The sequence below is a fragment of the Mirounga angustirostris genome, unplaced genomic scaffold (assembly GCF_029215605.1).
Source record: "Mirounga angustirostris isolate CCGP_5_RB_7025 unplaced genomic scaffold, mMirAng1.0.hap1 SCAF_13, whole genome shotgun sequence".
NCBI lineage: Eukaryota > Metazoa > Chordata > Mammalia > Carnivora > Phocidae > Mirounga > Mirounga angustirostris.
In genome coordinates, this window is record NW_026991721.1 from 40,325,407 (window position 1) to 40,351,547 (window position 26,141).

At 36.0% G+C, this 26,141-nt stretch overlaps 1 protein-coding gene across 11 annotated transcripts in view; it reads left to right on the forward strand.

Moving 5' to 3' along the window:
- The window catches only part of SOX6 (SRY-box transcription factor 6), a 606,783-nt gene that overhangs the window by 234,647 nt on the left and 345,995 nt on the right, over positions 1-26,141 (forward strand). For all 11 annotated transcript variants that reach the window (XM_054512032.2, XM_054512037.2, XM_064576794.1 and 8 more), the window contains one exon: positions 12,723-12,963. In XM_054512032.2, coding sequence (XP_054368007.1) covers positions 12,723-12,963 — 241 coding nt within the window. The remainder of the gene's footprint in view (positions 1-12,722; positions 12,964-26,141) is intronic.

The window sequence follows — 26,141 nt, forward strand, 5'->3', positions numbered from 1 at the left end:
ATAAAGAGTGATTCCCTCTTCTGCCTATAACTTTTGGGACATAGTAGCCTATGTATTTTACCCTGTAGATATTGTCCTAATCAGTAGTCTACTTAGCACTGGGTCATGGGTATATTGCTACCAGAAAACTATTCCATGGAACTTTTATTTATTGTTATTTATAAAAATTCAGAATCTCTTTCTTTCAGAATTTTTTTTTGTTTGAGTCAAACTATTTTTCTGTGAAGTTTTATTTAAAGGAATTTACATTCATTTAATACCTACCAAATACTAAGTGCTTGCACATATATTAATTTAATCTTCACATCTCTTCAAGGAAGAGTTATCTCTAACTTGACAGATGGAGACGTGGAAGCTCAGAGAGTTAGGTAACTTCTCAAGTTCACAGATGTAGTAAATGAGAGGTCTGAGATTTAAATCTCTACTCTAAACCTTCCACTACACCACACTCTCTTCTTATGGCAATAGATTCTGTTAAGACTGGTAGCAGTTTTCCAGTTTCTAGGCACCATGGATGCACATAAAAGAGTTACTTTTGAAGAAATAAAAAAATTTAATAGATTGGGCATGGTAACTAAAAGTTTTTTGATTTTGGGAAACTGTGAGGTGGTGCTTATATGAGAAGAAAAATTAGAACTGGATAACAATGCAAGATTCTTTCCCATAACAAAGCTTGAAAAAAACTAGAAGTTCTGTGGCTTGATAGGTGTGCATTGGGTACTTGGTAAAGAATCCCTGAGTATGCAAGACAGTAGGTCATCATACTTGTCGTTTATAATGATAAACTCAAACAATTTTGTGTAATGATTCATGGGAACAATTAGATTCTCATGTTCTCCTGGAGCTGTTTGTGATAACATGTTACCAGCAAATGCAAGTGAGAAACTTACAGCAAATAGCTATAAGGAAGGGAGGGACGGTGAAGGTAGGGAGGGAGAAATACATGATAGCTGCAATTTAATTACTTGTGAAACTAGACTATTTGGTGTATATAAAAAATGTGGACATTTGGGTTGGTGGTGAAAACCTTTCCTCAGCTTTCACATTCAATTATAATTTTTTTTAAGATTTTATTATTTATTTATTTATTTGAGACAGAGAGAATGAGAGACAGAGAGCACAAGAGGGAGGAGGGTCAGAGGGAGAAGCAGACTCCCTGCCGAGCAGGGAGCCCGATGCGGGACTCGATCCCAGGACTCCAGGATCATGACCTGAGCCGAAGGCAGTCGCTCAACCAACTGAGCCACCCAGGCGCCCTCATTCAATTATAATTTATAAAAATGCAAGTCCTTGTGTATGAGTTTTTTTTTTTTCTATTTTGTTCCCCCAGAAGTTAGGGTACATATAATGTTATATGGCAGTCAGATTTTAAAGGGTCATGTGTTAAATATATACTGCTCAAGTACCTCATCTCATTTTTTTCAAGGCTGTCCTCAACACCTTTGTAATGAGACAGCTGCAGTTGTATCTGATGCTTCTGGTGTGGCCTTTCTGGTAAGAGGTGGAAGGTAGAAATTGGATCTCACGTTTCTCTAGACCTTGAAATGATTGGGCAGCGACATCCTTATTTTATCTCACAATTGTCTATGTAAGAATATAGTTAAATGTTGACTATCTAGACTAACCAGTAAAAGCATGCTAGGGAATGCATGGATAGTTAACAACAAACAAATATATGTTAGAAAATTTACCATATAAAAACTACAGTGAACCTCTCAGCTTTGTGTGGCAATACCTTTAACTATTTCCATAAATAATTTTGTTGTCAAGCTGTTTAGAATGAGAGTCAAATGGATTAGAGGGTTGGCACCTCTACTCTTTTCTCTCTCTTTCTCTGTTTTTTTTTTAATAGTTGTTAACCAATAATTAAACACCTTCACCTGTAGAAGGAAGGAAAAAAATAACAAATCCTTTGACTAAGCTTAGATTAAATGAGAATCCAGAATATCTAACTGTAATATTAAAAATAGGAAGTATATACATTAGTAAAGAAAAATTCAGATGATAATTGAAAATAGTTAATAATTTATTTAATTTAGAATTACTGTTAGTTACCTTTAATTCTAATAGCATCAGCCCTGGAGTTAGACCACTTGAGTTCAAATTCTGCTTTTTGTTTTTACAAGGTGTGACTTTAGGCAAATTTTAATTTTTAAAAAAATAAATGTTTTTGTGCCTTGGTTTCCTTATCATAAAACAAGGACAATGACATTATCTAAATCCTAGAACTGTTCTGAGAACTAAATGAGGTTAATACATGTAGCAGTGCTCAGTGCAGTGACTAGTACTTTCTAAGCAACTAGTAAATACTATTCATGCATCTTTTCAGCCATCTCTCTAACATCCATCCATCCATCCATCCATCCATCCATCCATCCATCCATCTAACTTTCCAGTGTTTTTAACAGCATAAATTGTTGATTTTGGAGGGACTTTCTTGCCATCGAATATGTGGAAATTTAAGGTATGAGATGAATTTTACTGGCCAGGGGTGGGAGAAGAAGAGATAGCCCTGGAAAACCAAGTTAGGTACAGAAATCTAGGGGCTTTACTTTAAATCCTCTGGTTAAATATGATACTCTAAATTTATTTCTGCCTATTTATTTAATAATATTTAAGTAATTGGGCAAAAAATATTTATTGAGTGTTTTCTTTATGCAAAGTATTGTACTCTAGGTACTTGTGGGAATACAGAGAAGCCAGGATTTTGTTCTTGCCCTTGAAAGTTTTGTACTCTGGTTGGGATTACTTTTAAGAAATACAGTGATATTACACTTTTTAAAAAGATTAAGTAAGATAGTATGCATTAAGTGTGGAATGAGTGACATAAAAACAAATTTTCAGAGCACTTATTAGGAGTGATTAGAAGAGGGGTGGATCATAGTTACTTGGAATTATCTCAATTCCTTTCCTAGTGATAAGAAAGGAGGATGAGGGAAGTAGGGGGAGGCAGGCAGAACAAAGGTGGGGTTGGGGGGGCAGCAATAAGTGAAGCTTGAGTCTATCAGTCTAGTTAGAATAGAAGGTTAAAGTGTAGAATACTAGAAGATAAATTTAGAAAGATTGGTTGATTCTGAATGGAGGGTCCCGAATGCCAGAGTCAGGAGTTTGAACTTTTTTTTGTCATCAGGGGAAAGCCACCAATGTTTCTTGATCAAAAGAGTGGTTTGATGAAGGGAATAGCAGTGAGATTGATTTGGAGGGGGAGAAAATGAAATTAAGGAAACCAATTTAGAGTCTGCTGTAAGAGTCTAGGTATGAAGTGAAATAAAGCCCTACTCAGGTGATTATGAGCATGGTAAGTAGGTGTGAGCAGAAGAAATTTTCTTAAGGAAGAATTGATGGAACTTAATGACAGTCTGACAGTGAGGAACAAGAATAAAAGAGGAGACAGATGCAGTGTCATGTTTTGAATTTGGATGATTCCGAGAATGATGCTTTTCTGGGTGTGAATGAATGAGGGAGGGTGTTGAAGAAAATAATGATGAAACTAATTTTAAGTTTGTTGAATATGACATAGCAGAGTACATCTTGGTATAAATGTCTAGCAGTCATTTGAGGACTGTTGTATTTCAGGAAGATGAGAGAGCACTCAGTGTTGGGTATATAAATATAAAAATTATGATTTAAATATTAAGGAATGAGATGTTTGACAAAAAGAGCATAGAAGAAGGGTAATGTTTAGGTTGGCAGCATTAACATGTGAGTGGTATTTTCTGTGATTATGTATTCACCTTAAGTTTGAAAAATAAGCTGTTTGCTCATCTCTCCTTCTCTGATTTTCCCTCTTTCTTTCCAATATTAGACAATCTGTAGACAATACTGATTGTGTGCACTGTGTGGGGCACCGATGATCCAGTAAAGAACAAGACAGACATGATCTCTAATCTCATGGAACATATAGAATAAGCTTCCTTTTTAAGAAAAAAATAAAACAAAACCTTTTAATATTTTCTGTTTTTCTTCCACTGGGTGTAAGCTTATGATAATATCTTTGCAAGCATTTATCTCCCTAGGAATTGAAGACATTCTATGACAACAGGTTTTTCTTTTTTCTTCCTCTTGTTGATCCTTTTTTATTATTACTATATTGTATGGAATATTCTGCAGGAGCATAATTTAGGAATGTATTAAGTTACTTATCACTGAAGTTCAAAAAACACTGATCGCATCCCCTGTGCTGGGCATGTTTTTATTTTGGTAAGCTTGTAAGTAGGGTTTCCTGGGCCAGGGTGGTGGGGAGGAAGCTTTATTCTATATTTTGAAAGTGGGCAATGTCAAGAAAAAGATCTTTTCCTAAAACAGTCTTATTTCTCAAATCCAGACTTCTTTTGATGATGTGAAATATATCTCAAATCGCGATAAAACTTGTAACTAGAGATTGGATTTTTGTTTCCCTCTTTTTCTCTCATCTTCATTCTGCTTCTGATTAAGCCATAGAGTCAATCCAGTGTCTTCATCTCACACTTTTCTCCACTCTTCCCTTATAAAATGGGGTAATGGTGGAGTACGAGTGAAGAATAAGATTGATTGGCCATTTCAGATTTATAAAGGATGAAATGTCTAAATTTATATGGTAAAATTCAAGCTCAGGGAATCCTATGTTGTTGATGGTCCCTGATTCATTCCACTTGCGCTCTGGTGCAGTGCTTCTTCCTCTCCTTCTACTGACCCATTTGTTATTTTGTGTGTGTGTGTGTGTGTGTGTCGGAGGATTAAAAAAGATATTGTTTAGAACAGAAGTATCGGGTAAAAATGGAATATCAGGCAATAGCTGTAAGTGGTCATATATCTGTTAAAAGGAGGACATTATTGATGAAAGAAGAAAGCGCCTATGTGTGGAATGTTTTCAGAACGGGAAAGATAGTTTTTTCCATATTGGAAGGAATGATATAAATCTGAATGTTTTAAATCTTGAATTAGATATAAAATCACTTTATGAAAAGAGCTTTTAAAAAAGCAGTTTGTTTGGAGCAACATCTATATTTATATCTTCGGAATCTTCAGGGTATGGGAGAACCATGTCAAATTTTCAGTGCTTTAACACTAACCCAGTTTTGAGTTACTGAAGTCACTTTCATAGTGGGCCAATCTGGCCACCAAATTTGGACAAGAATTCCAGATGCTGAGTGTCTCAATAATAGTTGTAGACATGTACCCTATGCTTGGTTGTTTTTCTAAACTTGGATAGAGATATTAAATCAATTTTGTTAGGTGAATTTTCAACCTCAAAAATACAGGCCACTTTAGAAGACAAAAATGAAACACAACTTTTTTTTTTTTTTTTTTTTAAGGAGAAATTAAGACAAGAACTTTTGAGGTTGGATCCTACCTGGTTTTTTTTTCAACCTTTAGAAATATTTCTAGGCTGGAAAGAAATCTCTTAAAGCATGGTTTTTATAATGGACGTGCTGCTGACATACACTTAACATTATCGGCCCAAATGGCAGCAATATAATTTGTAGGCCTTGTACTCTGTCTGGAAAGTTGTAGTGCTCTTACTGGTATTTGTATTCACTTTTTATGAATTGGTCTTTCGTGTTGCTTTTCATTTTAGTTTAACGTAAGACTAATAAATCTTATTGTTAAATAACAAAGATTGCATCATAGCCTTCAGTATTAAAATGCACTCCTTTTTGGGGGAAGCCAGATAGATGTGTTTACTCTGTAGAGATTTAGATTTGATTTTTTGTTTTCTTCATGGTAATTATGTTTGCACTTTGCTGATCACTAGCTGTGCATTATTACAATGGAAGGTGACAATTTGATTGTCTTCAATTGGAGAAACAAGTAATTTTATATTCACTAAGCTGTCAGGTAACACTAACTCACAGTACTAAGAGCTCCTGGCAATGCAGCTTGGCACCTATATTTAACTGCTTTGATGCTTGTGTAACCTCCGCTGAATCAGAAATACTTTGCCTGCTGGAAATGGTTTTCAGGGTTGTACAATGAGGTTTTCATTAAGTAGACAAACTGAAAATGAACTGCAAAGCCATGGTTGTTTCTCTCCTTCCCTTTCCCCTTCATCCCTCCTTTATCCCCTCCCCTTCCCTTGCCTCACTCTCCTCTTATTTGATAGGAACGTAAAATTTATACCTTATTTCATTTACGTGGAAGAGAGGAATTGCTGGATTGCTTTATTTAGCTGAAGGAAAACCTCAGAGATTAACTTCTTTATGTAGTTTTGTTCATGGTCATCACACGTGAGCCTTCATTTTTTGAAACAATCTGTCCAACATCAATTCTCATATTTCTCTTTTTTTCTGGCAATACTAAAAAGTGAAAATAGAGGTAAGAATGGAAAAGCATACAGTGACAGCTTCCTGTCCTTTCTCTCTGAGAAGTTATTGTTCTGGTTTATGATTTTTATTAATAAGTGGATAGTTATCTTTAATTGGGCTTCTAGAGTAGTGGATAGGTTTCAAGCTGACAAAGACATGTTTGGTTTTCACTTTAAAAATTATGATTTTCATTTCATGTGAAGAGTCGATTCAAAGTAAGCATATATAAACAAACTCATTTTGCTACTATTGTAGATAGTTTTCATTCAAGCCACATTGAGGTCTTTTGGTTGAGCTATAAAGTCATTGTGCTTGATTAAAATCCTCTAAGTTAGTGTGTATTTATAGTAGCCATTGTTTGGTTTTGCTCTTATTGTTAAGTGACTGATTTTATTTATAAATTCTGGGCCTGGCTTTCCAAAGCAAAGATCCCAACAAGTTACTGGTAGAAAAACTGTGAGAAAAATTCAGTATTACTATAAACAGAAGTATAGATAGAGGTTACATGAAGTCAAGTTGTTTTGATCTCCAGAAGAAACTGGATACTCAGAAATACATGTAACAATTACAGGTTTTCCATAGGCAGTCAGGCAGGCAGGCTAGTCTTTAGGCTGGTTGCCTGCCTCTTCCAGCAGATACTAACCAATTAGACAGAGGTGGTTACGTGATGTAACATTATCAGGAGAAACAATTCATGAGTCAAAGCATTCCAAGACATATGAGCTCTAGTCCAAAGAACAGTCTTAAGCTATATAAAGTGACAGCAATATTGTCAGCTAAATATAAACTCTAGAAACACAAACTTTGATGACTTGAGAAGAATCTGTTCCAGGTAGTCTCTGTTTTGTAAGAACCTCAGAAGGCCTTTGGAGACAATTTTGGTGCTTTGGTGTGAAAAATTAGAAACCTTAGATAAGTCAGAATCTATTAATTTAAGCCCCTTCTTAGACATACTTCAAGGGCCTCAAGCATATTTCATTTGCCTCATCTCTCTTGATCTAACAGATAAATCAGTGAATTTTCTTCTAACAGATATTGTCTGTATATGTTACCATGTATATTCTGAAAGAGCTACTATAAACTTTAAAAGATAGGTTTATAACTCTCCAAGGTAGCTCTGAAAGCAGTTACCTTCTTTTTCACTGAATTTTCTCAGTTACTTATTAAACAGATGAAAGAGAGAGGAAAAACCTGGCAGAAGCTGAGGGAAGTTTGGGGGTGGAGTTGGGGAGAGGAGGTAGTGCTGGATAAAATACAAAGAATCAGCAACCACTCTCAGCCTTTACCCTAATGAAGCAGGAAAAGTTTTGAGAGGGATGTCTTCATTTTAATGTCTGGAATTGGGATCCTTCCCCATCCCTCAATCCTTAAATATGGGAATTAGAGGTGCAGGAAAAATCATTCTTTGCCCTAGGCTGGGTGGACTGGCATCCTTTGTAGGGGTTCCTAAGTATTGTGCGTTTTGGCAGCGAACATATCTGTTACTCATGCTCAAAATGAGAGGCACTGTGTTATATTTTTGGAAAATTAGTTGTTTATTTCTTAGTATCAGATCAATTGCAGCATTAAATTAACAGTGAATTATCTGACAGAAGTAAGTCTACCTGGGTAGCCTGGGGCTGAGTTGCAAAAACACATGTGAATATTGGCCTGAATGTTTAATTTTTTCTTTAAGTAAACCAACTATTAAAATGTTGCCTTATGTTAAAAACTGAGCCTCTTTTGAATAAATGTAATACACCTAACAAGTGAATGCCATTTGATAATTATCTTAGAAGTAAGGAAAACATTTTTTAAAATTAGGTTAAAAATATTGTTCCAATAAATTCAGTGGCTCTTTTTGATACCAATGTAAAATCATTTTGAAATGGATTCTTCCCAGGCAATAGTTAAAAAAAAAAAAGTAATTTCAAGTGGTGAAGCCCTAGGAGAAAATTGTTTTAAAATAATCCTAACCTTTAAACATTTACAAATAACTGTTTCTTAAAAATAACAACAGCAGGTCAGGCTGGTTTAAAATTCTAGAGAATTTGATTTTCTGAGATAGAGGGCTTAATGTATAGATATCCATATCCTTACCATTTTACAAAGTCTTGGACCAGCTTATCTTAATTTCTTGTTAAAGAACATGAAGTAAATTTACTGTCTGAATAAATTTGTGATGGCTTAAACATTCAGATTTTTTACTGGGGTTTTGGATTGAAGTAAAATAATTATCATCTTTCTAGAGATACTCCTACTGACTTCCTAGAAAACATTATCCATTACTGGAGACTTTATTTCCAACAATCTCATTCCCAAAAGTCCTAAGCCCTGAAGTTCTTCCCAATGGCCTGGCATCCTGGGAATTCACTTGATCTTCTGGGCAGAGACATTTCAAACTCGGGGAACACATGATGGGAATTTAGTTTCATGTGTCCCAAAGATATGTAATTCTCTTTGGAGGTTTTACTTGATAATAGCTATGCCCCAGAAAACCATCTTGTTTAACCAATGTGATAAGTTGACAATGTAGTTTTTCTCTCTGATTATAATGTACTCTGTGTAGTCAATACACTAGTACCATGTGAGTGTAATTTCCTCTTTTATTTTATCTCCAATGCACTGTATTATAAATAAACAGTTAAAAAAAACACCAAACAAATCTGTTGCATCTCCTTTTAAGATTGTACCACTGTAGACACTTGTTCTAGTAAAGTAGAATTGGGCGCATTTGATTGCATTTAAATTTTTCATGCTTCAGCAGTTTGGCTGGGAGCACAGTAAAGAAAAATCCCATGAGCGAGGATAGTTTAGAATAATAGAACTTGATTTTGTGTATTATAGCGGCAACATTTGCGCTGCTTTAGTTAGGGTTGTGTCAGCACTTCCATTATAAACCCCTGTTTTCAGGGGGTATAACTAGGGAGATTTTTTTTAATACAAATTAAAAAAAAACAATTCATTTGAATGATTTTTAAGTTATAATAGTGCAAAAATAAAACAAAGTAAAGTCACATAGGAATTGACCATTTTCACAAGGATTTTGATTCTTTTGCTTACTAGTTTTATATGACAGCAGCTAAAGTAAGCTACAGTTCTAATACACAGGGCGGGGGGTGTAAAAATTTTTGTAATGAAAAATTACTAAATGAGCATTAAAAATAAAAGCGAGCATCCCAGGTGACATTTTAAAACATTAACACCAAGTGCATATTTGATTTATGAGTTTCTAAAGGAGAGTAGCCATGGTGCAGTGGTTATAATGAAGGCATTACCAAAAGTCAAGTATCTTTGCAGCTTCCAGAATAGTTTAGTTGGTCTAGTAAAATGTTTTAAAAAAGGAAAGCTAAAGTAAAGAAATGAATGAGGATGTAATCAGTAAGTTGAAGGATTCTTTAATAAAGTAATTGTGTAAAAAGTAATCAGTAAATTGAATCTAATAATCAGGAAATTTAAGACTTACTTAATAAACTTTGCTTTAAAAAGTATGTGTACACATTTTCCTTTTAAAAATACAACAAAACTACCAAACTACAACAATTAAAAACCAATCTGAAAGAAGCCAACAATTTTATCAAAAGGAAATGCCTGCAGGGGAACAATACCGCAAAATCACCTTTTTCTCTGCTAGCAACGCGTTGAGAACTGTGGTAGAGTAAACTCAAGAAATTAAATAAAATATGATACGGTAAAGTATGCTCCTTGGAACAAAAATGTTAGTTCCTTAGGTAAAGGGAAGGATTTTGAAGTTGAGTATGCTTTCCTTGGTTGTTAACCATTATTGCCCTAACATTCCCCCTCTCCTTGTCCCCGAACGATGGTGTGAACTGAGGATGAACAGTCAAATTTAATATTGCTTTTTTTTTTTTTGGCAGCCTATCTTTTATTTGCAACCTTGATAGACATTTGTATTTGTAGGTGCAAAATAAAAGACAAATTGTGTGATGTTGTAAATAGGTAGCTTTCCTGAATGGTCACTGGAGGAATCACCAGAAGACTGTTGATGAAGTAGAGGTGAAGCCTTTCCTCACTAATTGTATTCAGCGTGTAATTTCTAAACTTCCCTCTGAATTTTGATTTTCAATTAACACTCCCCATTTGAAGATAATTTTCTATTTAATGTAATTGCAGGAAATAATTTATTGGCTGATTAAGACTGAGGGCCCAGCCTTCCTTAAGAAAACATTCTAACAAACCAGCCTTTAAACTCAACCCAGCTTTGGACAGATTTAGTCTATTTTTACAGCTGCATGGTTGTGTTTAATTAGGATTGTGCACTATTGTTCATTGGTGCAGTTTATACTTGAAATTATTCTTAAGAGACTTTTCATTTTGGGTTTTGTGTCATGATTAATTTATACTAAAGCAACAATCACAGATACTGCTATTGGAAGGAGCCAAGTCACTTTATAATAGAGGATGTTTGTTGGGGAGCTAAAGTCACACTGAGTTTTGGCTTATGACTTTCAATTGTATTTAACTGTTTTAAAAGGCAGCAGTAAATTCATTCTTTTGTTTTTAATGTGAATGATTACATTATTGGTACTGTCATTATCTGAACTATGAAAACACTCTTGTTGTTTATGGTAAACTCTGGATAAATTTGCAGACCAGTTATAATTTGTCTGGCTTTACTGTAATATTTGCAGTGATCCCTGTACAATGAAAAACATCCTTTGGTATCACTTTCCATATGTGTATATGCATTTCTCCACGTGCTAGTTTTGATAGAAATTAGACAAGAATATACTTATCTGATTCTTTGATATAGTACTCTTTAGAACATTTATTTCTTTCTTCTCAAAGAAAATATAGACATTCTTCTGTACTTCCTTTCCCCCATTTTATTTTCTAGTATCAAGTCTAACAGATGAAATTTTATTATTTGTAGAATGATTATTATAAGTAGGTATCAGCATTTTAATATGTTTCAAAGCACTTCAAAAGCCTATAATACTTTTATTTAGAACTGTGCATAATTAGATTAGCTGATCTTATATTAATTTTTTTCACTGTAGGATACTAAATCTGAGCCCCCTCATTAATTGTGAGAAATTTAGCATTAGCTGTTAAATCCTATGTGAAATATGGGCTGCTACATAAAAACTACTGTTTAAATTGGAATTAACTTAATTATTTTTCTTTGCACTTGATATTTCCTTCACTGCAATATTCATGAAAGCATATGACAGATTTGTAAATTTAACTGTTAATCTCAGATTTCTAGACCCTTTAATCAGTATTTATTTGTCTGTAGAAACAGTACTAGCAAGTTAATGATTTGCTAATTTGAAAAATGCTCATGTGGTTTCCTATGTTAACTGATTTGTGCATTTTTAAAAAAATGGTATGAAATCAATTAATGTTAAAGAGCAATTAAGGTGGAGATTTTATTCCTTCGTTACACAGCAGTTTTAGAGCTAAAGATGCTATAAACTGAAAACAACAAAGTTTTAGAAAAAATACTCAACTGTCTTTTCTTTTAAGTTATAAACCTCTGGTGTTTTTATTTCTAAACATTTTGTTAAGAAAATCATATTGACAAAGCACAGAATGGAGATCTTGTGCAAAATGCAGTCGATGTTTACTTGTGGGTACATAGATGAGTGTTTGGTAATTGTTTTTGCAGTTTTAAAAATATGGTGTATAGTAGGCATTTTACTATTTTCACAGTAAATGCTTTGAATTTTGTATGTACTTTCTAATATAAAATAGAGGCATAGTTATTTCATATATTTAATTCAAATGTTACAAAATTGCCCTAAGACTAATCTAACATTATCAGCCACTTGATCAATATGTCACTTAAAAGTTAAGTTGCAGTAGTTGACACATTTTGAAAATCTTTAAAAAAAGATCAGATTGACACTAAACAATGTTAGGCCCTGGCACTCATAATACAAGGTATAAACTAAGAAGTCAAGACCAAATTTGGTTAGGACTTTCAACATGTATTATGTACTCTCCTGATTGTATTTTCTCACATAGACTTCTTTTGTTCCCACATAAAGCATGAGAGAAATTTGGATATTTCTACTTTAAAATCATCCTCCAAACTGGCTTATTTGTCAGTTCATTCACTTATTTATTTATTTTTTTTCCCATTGTTAGCCATCAACCTAATTTGATAATCTAGCTGGAAGAACTGGGAGGAAAAATACACACATACGTATACTATATGTTATGAAAACTTATTCCTCGGAAATGTCCTTTGTGGATTGTTAAGGAGGAAGATGTGTAGCAATTACTAGGAAGAGGTTTGTGGAGTTGAAAGCAGAGAGGGAGAGTAGAACAGATAAGCTAAGTTCTTTTTCAAAGTGGTTTAGAGTAGCTCATAAACAACCTGAAGTTAGAGAACGTACTTATTTTTTTTCTGAATTAGTCAAATGTAAGGGATAGTTTCTTCTTCTGTCATTGACAGCCTTTTTGAATCCATGTTCTTTCCCTCTTCTGCAGAAGAATGTCTTCCAAGCAAGCCACCTCTCCATTTGCCTGTGCAGCTGATGGAGAGGAAGCAATGACCCAAGATTTGACCTCAAGGGAAAAGGAAGAGGGCGGTGATCAACATGTGGCCTCCCATCTGCCTCTGCACCCCATAATGCACAACAAACCTCACTCTGAGGAGCTACCAACACTTGTCAGTACCATTCAACAAGATGCTGACTGGGACAGCGTTCTGTCGTCTCAGCAAAGAATGGTGAGCTTTTAAAATCTGGCCGCTGTCGCTAAGTGTGTCGGTTAGTGTGGCCTCATCACAAATAGGTGTTTTAGAAAAAGCTCAAAATACATATCTTAGAGTTATTTGTGTTTAGGTCGTGAAACAAGCACCACGTATATATTATTAATGTTATTAATATGCTAGTACCTGGGAAAAATTGGAAAATGGTTTGTGATTTAATTTTTGTCCATTATTAGGTCAACTTGCCAAAAGATATTTAATTTAATTCGGGGAGAGGTTTGGTTATCTTATTCTCTGAATCTCTCAATAAGGTGGTGAACTTGATAATGACACAAAATAAGTATGATCAAATAAAGTGTGGCTGTGTATTAACATTGAAATATATATTAAGCAAACATGTCTATGTGAATGAGGTCATATGGTGAACACATCTTCAGTGGGGAAATGCAGGTATTTATCATTTTTAATGGTCATTTTTGATTTATAATAAAGCTTTTCTCACTTATGTGCCTATATATTAATTTCAAAAGGACGTGCAAAGCTCCTGAGTATCATTCAATTAGACTGCAGGAGTTTTCCCTGAAGGTAGAGACATCAGATACATGCAGTATCTTAGGCAGCTTTCCCATGCAAAATTCTGTCTCTAACCATCAAAACAGAAGCCACAGTAAGAGGCATTGTCAATTTAAAGCAAAAATATCCAATTGTTTCGTATCTAGAACTGACCAAAACCTTGATGTATTTTATTAGATTAGGAATTGACAACCTGTTTTACGTTTCTTAACTTTTGGTTATGTTAATGAAAGACATTTTAAGTGGGCTGTGAGGAAAAGTTTTATTCTTTAATAAAAATAAGGTCATATTTAAAAACGCCTTTACTGCTGATAATTCTTGCTCTGTGCTTAATGTTTAATGTCAAAGACTTGATTCTATAAATTATGGAGGCAGACATTTTTCCTTTTCAGCTGATTTTGCAGACACAACTAACACTCTGCAGCAGTAGGTGAGAAGTAGGGGAAAGGAAGAAAAATAAGACTTTTCTAGACTAACTTTAGGTTCATGGGGCGTTGTCATTATACAGTTAGATCCATTGGAAGACTTATTTTCCTTGCATGGAGGGGAGAGGACAGTATAAAAAGGCAAGACTAAAAGTCTGTTTTTCTGATTGAACTGAATCATTTTTGGACCTCCAAGATAGCAAGGGTGAAATAGATACCCAGTCACTGCCACTGGCTTTTTGAGAAGATAGTAAGCCCATGTTTTATTTTTATTTCATCAAATGTTTATAGAGCACCTTCTCTGGGCTCAGTATGCTACTAGGTGCTGGCTGTATTGTGGTGAAAAAACATGCAAGATTATGCTTTCCTGGAACTTATATCTAGGAGAGGAGACAGAAATTAAATAAATACACATACATAAATATATAATTAAAATTGTGATATGTGTTAGGAAGAAAAAGAACAGAATGCTATGTGAGAAATAATGGGATAAACCTAATTTAGAACAGATGGATAGGAATGCCTTCTCTGACCTAAGGATGATAGGAACAAGCCAGGCAAAGAATAGAAGAAAGAGTAAAAGTAGCAGAGGGAACAGCATGTATGAAATATTTGAGGTGAGAAAAATATAGCCGAGTATCAGGAAATGAAAGATAGTCTTTGGGGTGCCAGTTCGTTAAGCATCTGACTCTTGGTTTCAGCTCAGGTCATGATCTTGGGGCTGTGAAATGGAGACCCGTGTCAGGCTTCAGGCTCAATGGGGAGCCTGCTTGGGATTCTCTCTCTTCCTCTCCCTCTGCCCCTCCCCTTGCTCTCTCTGAAATAAATAAATGTTAAAAAAAAAAAAAGATAGTTTTTGTGGCTGGAGTGTAACAAGTGAGGATGCAGTATAGCATCAGATCTGGTTGGAGAGAAAGGTAGGGGCTGTATCCAACAAGACCATATATTACGTTATGGAAGTGAGGTTTGATTCTAAGTGTAATGAAAAACCATTGAAGGGTTTTAGAACATTGCAGATAGATCACTCTGGCTATAGTATGAATAGATGGGAGGGAGACAAGAGTGAAAGGAGCAAGACCTGTTGGGAGCCTACTTCAGAAACCCGGGTAAGGGGCGCCTGTTGGGTCAGTCAGTTGGGTATCCATCTCTTGGTTTTGGCTCAGGTCAGGATCTCATGGGTTGTGGGATCGATTCCCCTGTCAGGCTCCGTGCTCAGCAGAGGGTCTGCTTGAGATTCTTCTTCTCCCTCTGCCCCTCCCCCCCTACTCATACATGCTCTCTCTCTCTTTCTCACACACTCTCTCTCAAATAAATAAATAGATCTTTAAAAAAATAAAAAAGAAATCCAAGTAAGAGATGGTAGTGGTTTGGGTTAGTGTAGAGGTAGATGGGATAGAGAGAAGGGATGGGTTCAAGATCTGTTTTGCCACTTATACCAAATATAGTCATGGACAAATAAAAATAGTGAAGCTGAAAATATAGGTTGAGGCATAAATAATACCCTTCAAATTTTACTTCTTTAGAGAACATGTTACTTATTTTCCTTAGTAAAATTTGTTTGGATTTTGGCAAGTGCCAATTTGCTTCAGTGAGTCATTCTCAAAGTTTTATGTTCTAAAATTTTGTCAGAAAATAGATATTAATAATTTGCTTACCAAACTTATATTAAGAGGGATTTATGGAAGAATAAAATAGTTTAAATTTACAAATATGTTATATATTAGTATAAAAGAAATCATATTTGCTGGAAATGTTTTCAAACTTTCACTCTCTTTTGATATCAAGCACTGCTTTCCACTGGAGCCTTTGTGTATTTTGAATGTCTGGAAGCCAAAATATTTTGTTTTAACTCCCACTCTATAGTATTTCCCAGCTGTGTACTTATATGGTATAATAAAAGGATTTAACAAATGGGAAATAGCAGCTGCCTTTGGAAATTCCCTTTGTGCTCCCTTTTCATTCGATAGATTCAATAATGTGTAACAACTGTAGCATCAGACCTGTAATGACTTACCCTGCAAGTATCATATCACCAGCCAATTTTTCTTTCCAGGGAAGAAAAACAATAGAAGGATTTTAGGTTTCTGGGCAGTCCTGCAAACCTACATATAGAGTGTGTTTTGTGTGTGCGTGCATATATGTGTGTGTGTTGGGGGGGGACTTTGACTAAAGTAAAATTTAATAAACATTTTACCTCATTCTACTTTCAAATAAATATGACATCCAAAAGTATTGTTATGAAGTTAAGTGAAACTTGGTAGTTCTCTTCAATGGATCATACTCATTACCCACTGTAATTGAACCCCATAAAATAGCTGTGGAGAAATAAAATGTAAAAGTAAAAAACAAGAACAAAAATTCTACCAGCAACTATTCAGTTTCCATTGTTATTTACTTTTTGTAATGGCCTTCACTCATGGACAGTTAGAAACAGGCACCAAAAGTTTCTTATCTACTGGGTTCAGGAAGGTTTTACTTTGAAATATCAAGACCACAGAAGAGCTTTACTGTAAGAGACAGTAAAGACAAAGCAGAGAAGTTCTGCTAATCCACACTTCCTGATTAGAAAAAAATCTTGAAATGTTGAAATTCTGATTATTTTGACGTGGTGTTCCAACAAACTATGAGACCACGCAGTTTCAAACAAAGAAAATAATTCGTTATGGCATAAAGCAAAGGAGAACAGAAATTTTAGAGATTGGCATTCAAAGGCCAATTTGAGATTAAGAAGTTTAGATTCTGGGGACGCCTGGGTGGCTCAGTCGTTAAGCGTCTGCCTTTGGCTCAGGTCATGATCCCAGGGTCCTGGGATCGAGCCCCGCATCGGGCTCCCTGCTCCGCCGGGAAGCCTGCTTCTCCCTCTCCCACTCTCCCTGCTTGTGTCCCCTCTCTCGCTGTCTCTCTCTGTCAAATAAATAAATAAAATCTTTAAAAAAAAAAAAGAAGTTTAGATTCTGATTTTAATTATAATTTCTTATGTTATAGATGCCAAAATGCTTGATTTCAAGCTTAGTGTGCTGTATTAATTGATAAATTCCATCTGAAGGCTCAAAAGTTAGTGTAAATAAAAATTCACCATCCTTGTTCATTACATACAACCACTACTATTTTCATTATGGTATGAGTGTACCAGTACTTTCTTTTTTTCCAGAGGAATATTGACACTGACTCCTGAAATGTGTTTTTGTTCTCATTAGGACTGATTCATTAGATAGGAATAAATTCACATAATTTTTTCATGGAAAAAATGTGTAGTGTATCATTCTTTTCAATGTTAACAAGGATGAAGGAATATTTTGTGGTTATATTTAGTGACCGGCAGTATGACACTGTGTGTAATGACTATTTGCTGAAGATTACTTGAGTCTATAGTGTCTACTAAGTTCTAGGTACAGGAACTTTCTTATGCATAAGACAGTAAGGAGCCCTGCTATCATAGAACTTAGATTCTAGTAGTATGACAGACAATAAAGAAGTTTCACAGAGTGAGCCAGTTTCAGACAATGATAAGTGGAATAAAGAAAATTAAATAAAATGTGATCAAGAACGACTAAACAGTCTGGAAGTGCTCTTTGAAGGGGTGGCTTTTGAGTTGAGGTTTGAGAGGGAACCAACTATGCGAAAATTGGGGGAAGACACCCAGCTAGAGTTTATAGTAAGGGCAACAGCCTTTTTGGTAGGTGTATTTGAATAACAGAAAACAACAGAGTGGCTGGAATGGAGTGGGTGAGGGAGAGAATGGTATGAGATGAAATCAAGGAGGCAAGCAGGTGACAGAGACTTTGGGGTATCGTGGGCTACAGTGAGGTGTTTGGACTTTACTTCGAGTGCAAGAGGAAGCCATTGGACGATTTTAAACAAGGGACTAACATGATTTGATTTATGTTTTTTGGCTGCTATGCAGCAAATGGGTTGTGGGAGATAACAGGAGAAACAAGGACACCTAGTAGGAAAACTATGGTAGTGGTACCAGTGAGAGTTTGATGCTATGGGGGGAAGAGTGAACAGTTAGTGAGGTTATTCTTTGAGTTCCTATAGATTCTGAAGAAGGCAGGATTCACACAGAAGGTGAGGAGAATATTTTAAGCCATGTGGGCATGAATTTAGTCGTGTGGGCAGAAATTCAGTCAAGAATGAACAGGAAATGAAATTGCTAAGACCAAGGTGGGGGAGGGAGTAGACTTGCTCCTGGACTGAGAATGGTCCCATGTGAGGACAGAAGCTTTTTCCTTAAGATGGAGTTGTTTGGAGCTTCCCAGCACTGCCTACCATGTGAGGACACAATGAGAGGGTATGAGCCAGGAAGAGTGGAGGGAGGCTCTTACCAGAAGGCAAGCATGCTGGCACCTTGATCTTGGACTTTGAGCCTCTATAACTGTAAGAAATAAATTTCTGCTGTTTGAAAAAAAAAAAAAAAGATGGAACTGTTTGCAGGTGACTTCTGGGGTAGGCCATGGCAATGTGGGCTGTGTACCAAGAGTATATCTTACAAGATCCACAAAGTGATGATAAGATTCTAAGTGAGATCTTCTATACACATGTGCATCTGTGCACTTTACATGCATGCTTATATTGATATATAATTTAAGTCAAAATGGGATTATATGCATCTGGCTTTTTTTTTTTTAAGATTTTATTTATTTATTTGACAGAGAGAGAGACAGCAAGAGCAGGAACACAAGCAGGGGGAGTGGGAGAGGGAGAAGCAGGCTTCCCGCTGAGCAGGGAGCCCGATGTGGGACTCGATCCCAGGACCCCGGGATCATGACCCGAGCCGAAGGCAGACGCTTAACGACTGAGCCACCCAGGCGCCCGCATCTGGCTTTTAATTACTAATGTAATTAAGTAAAAATAACCATACTGGACGCTGAGCCCCAGAATATCAGAGTTTATTTTAGAGACCTACTTAAATTCCCCTGAATGAATTTTATTTTTTAGAAAAGTTTTAAAAATATTTTTCACTGTAAATAAAAGCTGCCAATAATGACCTTTGTTGTAGTTGAAAGAAAACAGTAATAGGCATGTTGAGATATTTAATAAATATTAGGAACAATATTGTCTTGCTTGCAAACAATTTCTCCTTTCTGACGTTTTTGCTTTTAGTCCAAAGAAGTTACTAATCACCTCAGGTGTGTTCCATGTAGTTCACTTTGAGTCATAAAAATTCTGGTGTGAACTTTGTATTGTGACTGGTATTAAAGCTGTTGTCATTATATGATAACATAGTCCAGGAATTTTGAGTGAGGATTTAATCCTTCTCAGCCATGATTTATGTTGTGACAGAATTTTAGAAGATTTCTAATTTGGTAAGCTTTTAAAAGATTTAAAAAACTTGAGTTTTGCCAGTTTTTGGTAAGATTTAGTCATTTAAGACAGTAGGTATCACCCAAGTGAAATTTATTTTCTCACTTTTATTGAGACCGTGCTTTAGAAAGTATAGTGAAGCCCACTCGTTCACCTGGACCTATTTTATAGTCTTAACACCTAAGGCAAGGCTTATGTGCATCTTTTTGGTACCTACTTGGTCTATGAAGCACTGGAAAAGAACCATAAACTAGCAAGGTTTAGACTTCCTGGAAAATTTAGTTACCACTCCTCTCATTTTAGGATTTTGAAATTCATTCAATTTAAGTAAATTTCAAACCTAAACTTCTGGTAACAAGTGAAAAATGCCCACCTTTGTCCCCTGAGTCATGAAACAACGTTCTCCAGGAAGCCTTTGGGAGATTTCCCATTTCTGTAAATTTGAAACTGTATTTAGCACACAGTAGTCTCTTTTTAAACCTCTCTCAGAAATTTAATGACAGGAATATACTTAGAATTTGAACCAAAAAGTAAAACCATATTTTATTGCATGGTGTGGGTAGTGAAATAGACAACTACTGTTGTCCAGTGTTGTTAACACATTGATCATCTTGGTATTTCCATATTTCCTGGTTATGTGTACTGTTTCATTCCTGCTATTAAAAAAAATGTAGATCTTGGGGCGCCTGGGTGGCTCAGTTGTTAAGCATCTGCCTTCGGCTCAGGTCATGATCCTAGGGTCCTGGGATCGAGCCCCGCATCGGGCTCCCTGCTCTGCAGGGAAGCCTGCTTCTCCCTCTCCTACTTCCCCTGCTTGTGTTCCCTCTCGCTGTGTCTCTCTCTGTTGAATAAATAAATAAAATCTTAAAAAAAAAAAAAGGTAGATCTTTAAAAAACTTCCCCAAATCTGGGTACTTTAAATTAAACAGAATGAATACTGGTATGCTACTTGAAAGTATCTTGATGTTTGTGGAAATTGGAATTATTTTATTATTAACCTTAATGATATAATACACTTTTAAATATACTTTTTAGAAAAGTTTTCTTACCTAGCATATTATCAAAATCTTTATCAAAAGTAGAAACACTAACATGCTTTGGAATAGTTGGCTTTTTTCCCCCTTGGGCAAGAAAGAATCAGGTATGCATGCTGATTAACACACTCCAGTCATTAACATGTGATTATGTGGGCTGCATAGTGAGCACCTGCCAAAATATAAAAATCCAGTACTTTGCTACATCTGTGCAAAGACTTTTTGCGTTTCTTTTGTATTTTGACAGTTCAAGGAAAATCAGGCCCTAGTATCTTTTCTTTTTCAGTGTAATAAAACCGTATATACAGAATGTTTTCAAGGAGACGAGATATGCCATGTTTATTTTTATTTTAATCTTTCAGGCTGTATAAGAGCCAGTGACTGGAGTTTGCAGAGCATTGACTATAACATGAATCTCTTAACAAACTCCATGACTGGCATTCAGTTACAATTTACAGCATTCCTTCATGTTCATAAGGATTATCTTTTCTGGGATTCAACCAATATTCCCCTAATTTGCTTCATTTTTATGTGATATCCTTATGCTTCATAAATATTTTATTTTCATTTCTTTCACCAATATGCTGCTGGGGTGCACCTCATAGTGATGCCAGGGCTGTTCCTGTGTTTGATTTTTTCTGTCTACTCTCCATATGCAAATATTCCTTCATGACCAAAGTATAGTTTGGGTTCTATAGTATTTCCAACACTTACGAAATGTCACTTTTAAATAATTATTTAAAATAAGACTTGATTATTAATAGAAAACCTGGGATGACGTAGTCTAGCAGAACAGCTTGATTGAGCCAGGCCTGTTTCAGATAGCTTTATTTCCTTGATGGATTCAGAAGATTTTTGTTTGTTTTTTTAGGGTAGACTTCTTGTCAAATTGGTCAGTATTAATCAATGGAAGCTGATCTCATAATTTTCTGATTAAAGCCCAATAACTTTCTGATTAAAGCAGAACTCCACAGTCTATAGGTGGTTCTGATTAATACACACTTTCTTGCATAGAATTCCTTCTTACTAAGTGGTGATCTGAGTACATCACTATAATGAAATATGATAACTGGAATAATGAAATCTGCACATTCCTGTAAGGCTTTGAAGCAACATGTAGAAAGCAATGTGTATATTATATAGCATGCCGTCTTTTATGTGACTAATTTGAACTCTTCATGATTAGAATGAGATATGAATCTTAAGGTCCTTCTCTATCAGCATGAATAGATGGTGCCTATGACAGGGAACGTTTTGCTTTGGAAGGAGGAAGATGGGATTGTAGTTTTCACCCCTCCTGCTCTCCTTCTTATACTAATTTGGAGAGGGTTGCTTTCCATAAAGGCAACTTTAACATAATGAATCATTCGGAGATGACACTTTGATTATTTGATTATTGAGTCAAACCACCTGCATTAAGCAGGAAAGCACCTACTCTGTTCCTTACGTGAACATATCTAATCTTTCTTGAACACATCTAATGAATGTGCCTCAATTATCTTGATATGCAAATTATCCCACTGTTTGATTGTCCTCTGCAATAAGTTTTCCTTGCTTTCCAAGAGAAATGTAACCTTTAAAAAATTTTTTTTTAAAGATTTTATTTATTTATTTGAGAGAATAAGATAGAGAGCATGAGAGGGGGGAGGGTCAGAGAGAGAAGCAGACTCCCTGCTGATCAGGAAGCCTGACGTGGGACTCGATCCCGGGACTCCAGGATCATGACCTGAGCCGAAGGCAATTGCTTAACCAACTGAGCCACCCAGGCACCCGAGAAATGTAACCTTTTAAAAGAAGAACAACTTCAAGCCATTATTGCTTTTGTTAATATAGCTTTCAGTGTGATGACATTTATTTTTTATACTATTAACCTTTTAAGTATTATTTTGGTATTACTGCATTCCCATGACCTCTAGGCATTATTTTTCTACGTGATGCAAATTGAGTTCAATAATATATCTCTGTGTAAACCGCATCCTCGAATCCAAAGTATAAATTAGAAACCTTTGCTAATAAAATTTTACAATCAGGTAAAAATTAGAAATGAATATTTATGCATTTCATTTATCTTCTTTATATTTCATTAACATCCTAGAAAATGGGAAACCTTATTTAATAAAATGATTGGGAATTATTTTGTAAACTTTTGCTTTCATTATAATTTAACTCTGATTTATTTTCACTGCTGGTGTACTGAGTGTACCTAGAATACAATATTCTCAAGTTCATCAAACTTCTGGGAAGAAATGTGCCCTCATTTAAGCATAGATAGATTATGGTGGTATATAGAAGAGATTCATTTACCTTGGGACCCACAAAATGAGCTTAATTTTTTTTGGCAATTACTGTTACTTGGGAGTTTTTTTGGTTAGCTTTAGTAGTAAATTAGTAGCTTTTTACATAAAGACTGTGTTAGCCAGGATTAAGCTAATGTTATCCATGAACAAATTGGAGTAAATTTTTGCTCTTGAATTCAGAGTTAATATGTGGCCTTCAGCTGTATTAATTATTTTGTTCCTGGTATGCTTCTACCAAAGAGACCTCTCTCATTTTTTGTTTTGTTTTCTTCTTATACTGATATATTTTGTATGTGAAGTTGATTATGGTTTATTTATTTAGCTTTTTGAAGCTGATTGTAAGATTAGAATTTAGTTGTCCTTTTGGCTGACGTTCTCTTGGATCCATGAGGAATGACACAGTAGAGCAAGGAATGAATCCGAATCTCAGGTTTTGGGTATTTGGAAGTTAGAGAGAAAAATATAAATTCATACCTTCCCTCCCTACCCATCCACCTCTCCTCCCCACCCAGCCCCGAGAAGAGAAAAATCATGGACTTTATGATTGCAACTGAGCCATCAATTCAAGATTGTGTGCTACCTTCAGGTAGAGAAATGCACAGCTTGCAGACACTGGGGCACCTGAAGACAGAATTAGACTTCTTGTTGCTGCCTTGTGGTAAATTAGTGACATTTTTTATTATTATTATTTTTTTATTATTCTTACGTTAATCCCCATACATTACATCATTAGTTTTAGATGAAGTGTTCCATGATTCATTGTTTGTGCGCAACACCCAGTGCTCCATGCAGAATGTGCCCTCCTCAATACCCATCACCAGGCTAACCCATCCTCCCACCCCCCTCCCCTCCAGAACCCTGCTTGTTCTTCAGAGTCCATCGTCTCTCATGGTTCGTCTGCCCCTTCGATTTCCCCCGCTTCATTCTTCCCCTCCCGCTACCTTCTTCTTCTTCTTCTTCTTTTTTTTTTTTCTTAACATATATTGCATTATTTGTTTCAGAGGTACAGATCTGAGATTCAACAGTCTTGCACAATTCACAGCGCTTACCAGAGCACATACCCTCCCCAGTGTCTATCACCCAGTCACCCCATCCCTCCCACCCCCCCCACTCCAACAACACTCAGTTTGTTTCCTGCGATTAAGAATTCCTCATATCAGTGAGATCATATGATAATTAGTGACATTTTTGTACCTCCTTTCCCTTTTCCTGGAAATGTAAATACATATATATAGAGAGAGATAGAGAGATAGATAGAGGCCTTATTAGCAACACAGCCTCTGAGGTATCATTTTTAGTCTCTATGTACTTGTTCTATCTTTAAAAAACTTAAGTCAGAGAGCTGGAGATGTTATTTTAAAATTTCTGGGTTACAGAGAGTTTCATGTTAAGCCATTACATGGATTTGATGTATTAGAAGGAAATTTGAAGGCTTTTGTGGTAGAGTTCTCTAAATTGGGACTTTTAGTGGGCAAGAGCCAGTGAAGAGGGAAGGTGTTTGAGTCCCCAGAGCAGTCGTGAGGGCTCAGTATGTATGACAGAGAGAGTAGCTTGTTTTCTAGTTGCTCTTCCCTGGGCCAACAAGGCCATGGAAGGACATCACTGTTAATAGAGTAGAATCCCTATTAACAAATGGATTTGATAGGCCTTGATTGGGCTCAGGTACTTCTTAAAATTAAGATTTGTGGGGCTCCTGGGTGGCTCAGTTGGTCAAGCGTCAGACTTGATTTTGGCTCAGGTCATGATCTCAGGGTCATGAGATGGAGTCCCACATCTGGCTCTGCTCTGGGCATGGAGCTTGCTTGAGATTCTCTCTCTTCCTCTCCCTCTGCCCTTCCTCCCCCTACTGTGTGGGCACATGCTCTCTCTCTCTCTCTCTCAAAAAAAATGAAGATCTGTGAGATAGAAAGTGCTTACTCTGAGCTCTTTTTAATGTGACCCCAGTCTCATCATTTTTAGATAGACAACCAAGATATAGTTAATTATCATACCAATATTTGTTTCTGGGGGCTTAATTACCATCCCATTACCTTTTCCTAGTGAATCCCAATTACCTTAACTTTTTCCTAAAAGTTTTAAATCCCATTTTTTCCTAGAGCTATCCTAATACCCTTGAATGATGGTAGACCCCCTTCCCCTCCAATGACCCCAGTTTCTGTCTTGAGTTAGGGACAGGTTTCCCAGAAGCTGGATTAAATCGCATTTCAACGGACTACTTGTGTCATACTACCAGCCCTCCTCTTCCCTGTTCATTCTGAGCTAGTGTCCAAAACAGGTCCCTGGTGCCTTGACTGTCCTAGTTTCAAGGCTATTTACCTGTTTTTGGTACGGGTTAGGGAGGTTTTTAAGTTCACCTCCTTTGCTTCTGCTTCATAATTCTGACGTCTGGGTTTGTCCACTATTTCAAAGTGCTCTTCATTATTCCTCATTTGGATGATAGTTATGCAAAATGGGTTCCTGGTGAGCTGACTGATACCTGGATCCAGTGATGTGTATCTAATTTAAGCATCCACCATAGCCTTCAGTCCATTGAAAGCACACTAGCTGCTTTGCTGATTATATATAAAAAATACACAGCTATTTTCATAAGTGCACTGGTATCTCTCAAATGGGGAAGAAGAGAAAACAACCGTAAAGGAGGAGAGCATGAAGGTAATAGACTTGACACTAGAGTAAGTAGTTATCTCATAAGAAAAGCTCTATGGAATCATTTGAGACTCTCCATGCATAGAGAGTTGCTCTGTAAGAACTTGTCCAATTATACTTCTCCAACTTCTGCATAATCACACCCCTTATTCCCCAATGCCTCAAATTGTAAAAAGCAAACAAATAAACAAAAAAATTCTTGATTTAGTGGAAATGTTTTCCCTGAGGTTATTTAGAGGAAGCATAATTTAGAGGAAAGGATGTTGCCTCATAGAAGGCCTATGTTTATCTCTGTCACTAATTTGCTGTGTGACCTTAGGGAAGTCACTTTATATCTTTGGACTTCAATTTCCTCATCTCAAAAAATGAAAAATCTGAACTGTAATCACCAAGTCTCTTGCTACTTTTAACTTTCTTGGCTTCAAAGTTAAAATTGTCTTAGCCCAATTCAACCTAGCCTGGTAGTGTTGTTCAAGTTGAATATCATATGGTAGTTTGAATACTAATGAATTGCCAGATGAAAGTTAACTGTCTAAAGTTGGCAGGCACAGAAATCAGCTAATAGCTGGACCTTGATAGAATGTTGTTCCATGTGTTGGTAAATTCACCATCAGGCCTGCCTGCCTTAAAGGCCTTCTTACCATTCTGTGACCAAAAAGTCATAAAATACTCTCATCTCTGAGAAGTTAGTTAGTTAACTTGCTTGAGTAATATGGGAGGTAGGTGGAAAAGCTGTGATTTACCTACAAAATCTGGCCCAGGGAGCCTGCATTTTGTTAACTATTATACCATCTTTTTCTGCACAGGGATTCAAGTACTAGATAGGATTAAGCAATTGGGTTTTTAAGGACCTTTGAATCTTGAGATTTTGATTTTATTTGTGAGGCTGATAGTGTATAGATGTGGCAAAGCTTTTC